The sequence below is a fragment of the Platalea leucorodia genome (assembly GCF_965183815.1).
Source record: "Platalea leucorodia genome assembly, chromosome: 8".
NCBI lineage: Eukaryota > Metazoa > Chordata > Aves > Pelecaniformes > Threskiornithidae > Platalea > Platalea leucorodia.
This window is the reverse complement of record NC_138830.1, coordinates 4,543,771-4,550,468: the sequence shown is the minus strand read 5'-3', so window position 1 is coordinate 4,550,468 and position 6,698 is coordinate 4,543,771. Positions and strand designations below refer to the sequence as shown.

The window sequence follows — 6,698 nt, the reverse complement described above, 5'->3', positions numbered from 1 at the left end:
GCATTAATGCAGGCATCGATTCCAGCCCGGGCACCTGCACTCCCCTCTCCGTCTGGTGTCGCTGCAAGGGGGAGGGCCCTCAGGCTGAGCTTTTTGAAGTTTTCCCCAATATTTGTCCTTCCAGCTGAGATCTTTGCCCATCACGCTTGTTTGCTCGCTGTGCGTGGATACCCAGGCATTTACAAGCACCGTTTCTTTGCGTTGGGGTTAAATGCCTCCACGCGGGGGGCTGGCAGGATTAGACAATTAACAGGCTGCTCAAGTTTGAATCAGAAAAAAAATGAGAGCCCTGACCAAATGTCCCAAACTGAAACCCTCGGGCACTGGGACACTCCTGGCCAGGACCGATGTCCCCCTCCGGGATCCCCATCCCATGGCGGGTGCCTGGGATGATGCTTTCCCCCCCTACTCTTCCCAGCCTACCGGAGGCAGTTGGAGGGGGTGGAAGCCATTACGTACCGACCGGGGAGAGCAGGGTGGCCTTGCCGTGGCTCGTAGCCCGTCGCGTCCTCCCCGCTGCTGCTTACAGAGCAGAACCCTCCCTTAATCCCGCTTCCCGGGGAGGGCGTGCGGAGCGGCTGGGGCCGCGGTGGGGAGGCATGGGCGAGCGTTAGTCACCTCCCCAGGAGCAGCCTGGCGACTTCCATGGATACAAAGGCTGGAAACCTTGGATGCAAAGGCTGGAAGCCCCACAGCCACCCGCCTCCCTTGGCCAGGTCTGCTGGCAAAAGGCATGAAGTTATCCCGGGGCTCTCCCATCCCTTCCCGGCCCCTCTGGCCCTCCCTGCCGGGCTGGGTGCTGTGAGCTGGTGCCCAGGGCTGCCTCGCTTCTTGTGTACAGCCCCCAGCTGATGCCGGCCAGGCTGCAGGACACTCCGCAGAGCCTTGCCCCCGGGCAGTTCAAGCAGGTATTTAGGTCTCAGGGACACCAACAGATTCAAGCCCCTCTGGTTTTCTGAGCGGGGGTCTGGATGTGGATGTGCCGGTTCGCAGAGGCCAGCTCGCGGAGGCTCACGGATGGGAAAGGCTGATGTGTAAACCTGCCTCCCGCTGCAGTCACTTCCCAAAGGGAAGCTGGAAAACTGAAGCACAACACTCCTACATGCTAGAACAGCGTGCCTGACTGCCAGGATGAACAATCAGCCCATCTCATCTCTCGTGCGTTTGATGGCTGGTTGTGGGACCGCAGACCGTAGGGCGCAGGTATCGACACAGCACAGCTCGGGAGCAATGCCGACCCGTCCCATGCCGGGCGGCAGTTAACTGATTTGGCCTAGGGCACAGAGATGAAAAGGGCAAAGGGGAGATGGCAGCTGGCCCGTGGGTATCTTCCCTGCAGGGCCAGCCCTGCCATCCTCATCTTCGCCGCTAGGACCCCGGCTTCGCCAGCCTGGAGCTTGTTTGTACTTTCTCTTGCCCACGTTCGGATGATTTTTGAGAACGTCTGAGGGTAACGAGCACGTGTGCTTCATGTGGCTTGCATGCCCAGGGCTTTGCTTGCCAGGGCAAGCAGAGCAGCTCGGCCAGGTAGACCCAGCCCACAGCTATTCGGGGAACGTGGCGTGATGCAGAGGTGAAACACGCAGATGACAGACGTGGGTCTCCATGCGCCGTGGTCCAGCGACCCAGCCCGAGGGCATGGCTGCCGTTCCCAGGTAAAGCGCTGCAGAAATACCCATTTCACTGCTTACAGCAGGACACGCCGCACCCCCGTTAGTGCTTTGGCCAGTGCCGTAGGGTTTTGCGGCTTTACTCCAGGGCTCCCGGCAAGAAGCTGCTCCAAACTGCTCCCCTAGCTTCTCATTGCCCGAGTGCGCAAAGTACGTAAATGCCAGGAATCCTAAACAGCATCCAGCCCCTCAACCCTGGGTGACGGCACCTTGTAGCATGACGTTTCTGCTACGTTATTTGCAAACAACAGTGCTTTCATTCTTGCCAAGCATGTTACTTATTAATAAAGTGTAAGAACTACATATAATGCTATTGTCATGCAGAATTGCCATGCTCTATTGCCTGCTATCATTGGTGTTGCTAAATATAACGATATGCAATAAAAGCAATGGGTTGAAGTTTATGGTTGGGCTTTGCTTTTGAAGAACTGAAGATGGTGTCACATCAGTGGAAGTAATTTAAAGACTCCATAAGGACAGCGAGGCTTTCTCTGCGGCCGGGGTAATCTGCATGCTCATCTTACCGCCTTTGGGTCATCCAGAGGCAGCTTTGATGTTAAAAAAAAGGGAAATAGCCAAAACATAAACTGAAACAAAAAGGAAAAAGAAGGAAGATCCAGACAAGAAGGTTGTGGCTCTCCAGGCAAGAGCAGGCTGATGAGGCACACGGGCGGCTGGCACAAAAAAACCACGATACATGGTCATTTTTTCTCTCCATACGCACAGCAGCCGGGGCAGGCAGCGGCGCTGGGGCCTCCCGCAGGACAGGGGCTTCAGGCCGACAAGACACATTTGAGAGGGGGAATTTGGTGCATTTACAGCAAAGTTGTAAAGATATTGGTGTGCTGGCCTTGTACTCTTCCAGCAAAAACTAGTGGCATGAAACCAGGGGCGTTTAATGGGGCCCTTCCCACTCCTCCCAGCTCCAGGTGGTGCAGCATCTCCCAGAAAAGAAAAACTGGGAAGCAAACCCAGCAAATCTCTTCTGCAGTACGTTGCGACAGCTAAGATGGGACACGGCAGCTCTGCAGCGGTAGGCAGGGCAGTAAACAGATGTACAGAGGGCATCCTACGCCTTGAACCGCATCCCGATTGCCGAGAACATCTCTGCTGGATCTCCTCGGAGGAGCCGTGTCCCCAGGCGGGTGGCTTATCATCCTTCACACCCGCTGCTGCTCGCGGCTGGCCTCCGCGATGCTCACGTTGTCCCCAGTTACACAGCGTCACCGCGCAAATCATCGCACGAGCAGCAAGGGACCTGCGCGGGCTCAGGTCGAGAGAAGGGATCGCAGCACCGCAACGTCAACTGTACCAGCAAGCAGCCCAGCCCGGGGGCCGGGGCCAGGGACACCTCAAGCATCCCCCTTCTGTCCCAAAATACATATGATCAGCCCCGAAACCATCTCGCAACAGGAAAAACGCCATTTGATAATCATTCTGAACGCACATTCAGCTCCCACGAGCAGCTGCTACAGCCTTCCCTCCGAGCACCCTCTACCTCGGCCGCGGCGCCCAGCATCCCCCCGGCGCCCGCAGCGTGCTGGGGGGTAACCCCGCGGCCGAGCACGGCCTCACGCCAGCTCTTGGGGCTTTTCTTTCATTTACCCGGGGGGGTACGACTTGTCCCTGAAGTTCACGCAATATTTCACAGCAACTCTGTAAATAATTGAATCTGCAGTGGGCTCGAGTGACTCCTGCATGTGCAGATGGTATTTCTCTCTGTCCTGCAGCACTGCTCAGCTGAACGGGGAACAGTTTCATTTCCCGGGTAAAAACTCCCAGAAACAGGGTGTTAAGAAGAGCCCCAGGTTTTATTTCTTTAAACACTAAAATCAAGTCGTTTCTGATAGCATTGATCAACCACAAGCATATTTTACTTACAACTGAAGACAAGCAAATCAAAGCTATGAATATTTGGCGGGGAAAGCGTGTCTTTATAATAATCCTGGGTTGATTTTGTAGAAGAGCAGAAGTTTCCAGGTGGTGCCGGTCCATCGAGACCCCCCTCAGCCGCTGCTCGCTGCCCTGTCCCCCCGCGCTCCTCCTGCCCGAACCCGCCGCCTTCCCGAGGCCCGCCAGGCAGAGGGCATCGCGACTCCGAGCCCTGGGAAGCCGCTTTGCCTCCACAACCTGCTAACGGTTAAGGTTTTATTTCCAAAAATACAAAAAGCATGGCTTAACGTTATAGTTTTGTGTTTTATTGGCACCAGAAATGCGGTTGCTCTATGATATCTCCATGTACGCACTCTGGAGACAAGACTGCGTTAATATTGGTTTCTTACGCTTTTTGTTTCAAATGACTTTAAGATTTTAAAAAATACATTCACGAACTACCTTATGTTTAAGCACAATGATTCCCTTCTATTTTGTCACTGTACCCAAAAACCCACAATAAAAAAAAATAACCATCCAAAGCTGTGTATTTGTCACTTCAAGGGGGAGTAAAAAAAACCAAACCAACCCCAAGTTTTCGGTTTGCAACATAACTTAGTAAAAAGCCCTGGGTTTTATTTTATTTATATTTTAACCAACAAGAGCTGGCGGCAATCAGTGTCTGTGATGGGACGTGCGTGGGGTTTCAGTTCCAGTATTGGGGCCTTACGGGCGTCCCTGCGCTTTGCAGGGCGCTGAGCCGGGCTGCACCGGCGCAGGGGGAAGGTGCCCGATGCCCGGCGGGTGAAGGCAGCACCTGCAAAGCGCCTCCGGACGCCGCGTCCCGCCGGGAGTCCCGCCGCCGGCAATCCCTGCCGGTACCGAACCGCGACGCCTTGCCCGCGGGATGCTTCGGGCGAGGGTGGCCCATCCCGTCCCGTCCCCGCCACCCTGCATCGCCTCTTACCCTTGATAAAGATTCAAGTTTGACCAAGTCCTGTTGATTTAATCATTTTTTAATAAAGCCATCGTTACTGAGTACACCAAGATTGCCAGTTAAGCTCTCTATATGTCGCTGGAAGTAACAGCGCTGTGATCGACAGCGGAACGGAAAAAAAAAATAAACCAAACCAAAAATCAAACCCCAACCGAAACGAGGTAGGTTAAAACCAGCAACACAGACCTTGTTATGCGACACCCCAACACCACAGGCGGCCATGCTTGCAGCTACTGAGAAAGAAAACCCCAGATACGCACTGAAAACTGAAATCAACTGAGCAGAGTTTATAGGGACACGATTCAACCTGAACTAAACACACACACACGGTTCGGCACAGATGTTGTCTTTCACTGTATGTTGGGTAATTCCTAGGGAGCGGAGGGGGCGGAAAACGAGTAGCGATTCAGCCCCTCGGCCGAAGAAACCACACATATATATATTTTTTAAGCTCTTTACAAGCCCAATCCAGCAACGCGGGGGACGGGCAGCTCATTTCGTGGTCCCCGTCCCCACGCCGGCTGCCTCCGCACGCCAGTGCCCGGCTCCGGGCTCGGGGGGGACGAGCGCCCACGGCTCGCGCCAGCTTCGGCATCGGGGTCCGGCACCCGCGGCATCCCGGGAGCCGTCTGCGGCCGCAAATCCCGCCTCGGGGGCAAGCACGGGGCTCCTCCGACCGCTCTGCTCCGCCGTCCTCTCCTCCTCCGATCCCCCGTCCCAGCGCCCACGGCCAAGCCCCGGGGCAGGCGGGCACCTCCGGGGCAACAACAAATGGCACCTCTGTCCCTATCAAGACACACCATTATGTGAAGATCCATATAGAAATATGGATTGACAGACTTGACAAAAATGGTAGCTGATTTTTATTAGTCTAAGGCTAGTAGTTTAGCCATTTAAAATCCATTTCCCAAAAGAGGGGAAAAAAAACCTATTATTTTTTCTCTTCTTTAAAAATCCGTTAAGCCGTTGCTGCCAAAAGCAACATGTAATGTTGGTGAAGGCAAAAGATTTCTAAAATTACCCAGCTATACGGTTATGGCCTTCATCACAAAGATAAAAGGTACATTTATTGTGCTGTCTCTCACCAGATTTAATTGGTAACTTTACAACATACTATATATTTGATGCTAGCAGGCAGACAGAATTAAAAACAGACTTTTTGACACTGTTTCTTTCCCCGTTCTTACAAAGTAGGGGACAAAGAAAAAGTAAAATTAAAAAAAAAAAAAAAAAAAAGGAAAACTCATAACCCACTATAACACAGCGTAATCAGGAGACCTCGGGGGGTCCAAGCGCGAAAGTCCATCCCTGCCCGCAGCCCCCGCCCCGGGGCCGACGGTGCCGGGGGAGCGTGGGGAGCGGTGTTCCTCGGGGCCCTCCGCATCTGCCTCTACAGTGTTAGTCCACGTGTTTAATGTCCTTTAAATTAGGAATAATGCCATGGCGGTGAGCGCCAAGTGCTCCTCTGTTACCAGTTCATCATGGAGTTTCTGTTGAGGGTCATGAAAAACACTTGGCTGCTTCCTCCGGATCTCACCGATGCAAAAAATACCTGTTTGGAAGCAAAAAAACCTTATTAATAATTTTATTATTATAAGAAAAAGTCTGTTAATTGTCCCAGTGAGCGAGGAAAGCAGGAGCTGCCCCACACCCCGTGCTTTCCTCTGCCTAAGCCTCCCTCCCCGCTCCTTTTCTCCAGCTGACGGCCGAAATTTTACGCAGAGCCATTGCCCGGTTCTCAGTTTTCCGTGGAGCTCAGGGGCCGGAGATAACCCCTGCAAGATTCGGATCAAACTGAACCACTTATTAGTAAACACGGTAATAAAACCTCCCTTGCTATCACTACCAAAGAGAGCAAGGTTTGGAATGTCTTCAAAATACCAAGTTTATCACATTTTACTGCCACGGCACCATTTATTATGCAATATTAATAAGACTGCTGTCAGTGGTTTGGATCTTGCTAAAGGTTAACCATTTGGATCAATATCCTGGCATGGGAGTCTGAAATAGTTTTTTCTGGAAAAGTTAGTCCTGGTATTTCAGCTGTTTCGGAAAATAAAGCTTGGGAAAACTACTTTCCTTCAATATGCTCAAAGCACAGGACTCTCTATGAAGAATAAACCTTTCGGTGCTTCTGTCTGGATCCACCAGCATTTGAC

At 52.8% G+C, this 6,698-nt stretch overlaps 1 protein-coding gene across 5 annotated transcripts in view; it reads right to left on the bottom strand.

The window, feature by feature from the left end:
- Positions 1-4,548: 4,548 nt before the first annotated feature.
- The window catches only part of TNIK (TRAF2 and NCK interacting kinase), a 165,490-nt gene continuing 163,340 nt past the window's right edge, over positions 4,549-6,698 (bottom strand). For all 5 annotated transcript variants that reach the window (XM_082320395.1, XM_082320398.1, XM_082320399.1 and 2 more), the window contains one exon: positions 4,549-6,091. In XM_082320395.1, the coding sequence (XP_082176521.1) occupies positions 6,008-6,091 (84 nt within the window). In that variant the 3' untranslated portion in view covers positions 4,549-6,007. The remainder of the gene's footprint in view (positions 6,092-6,698) is intronic.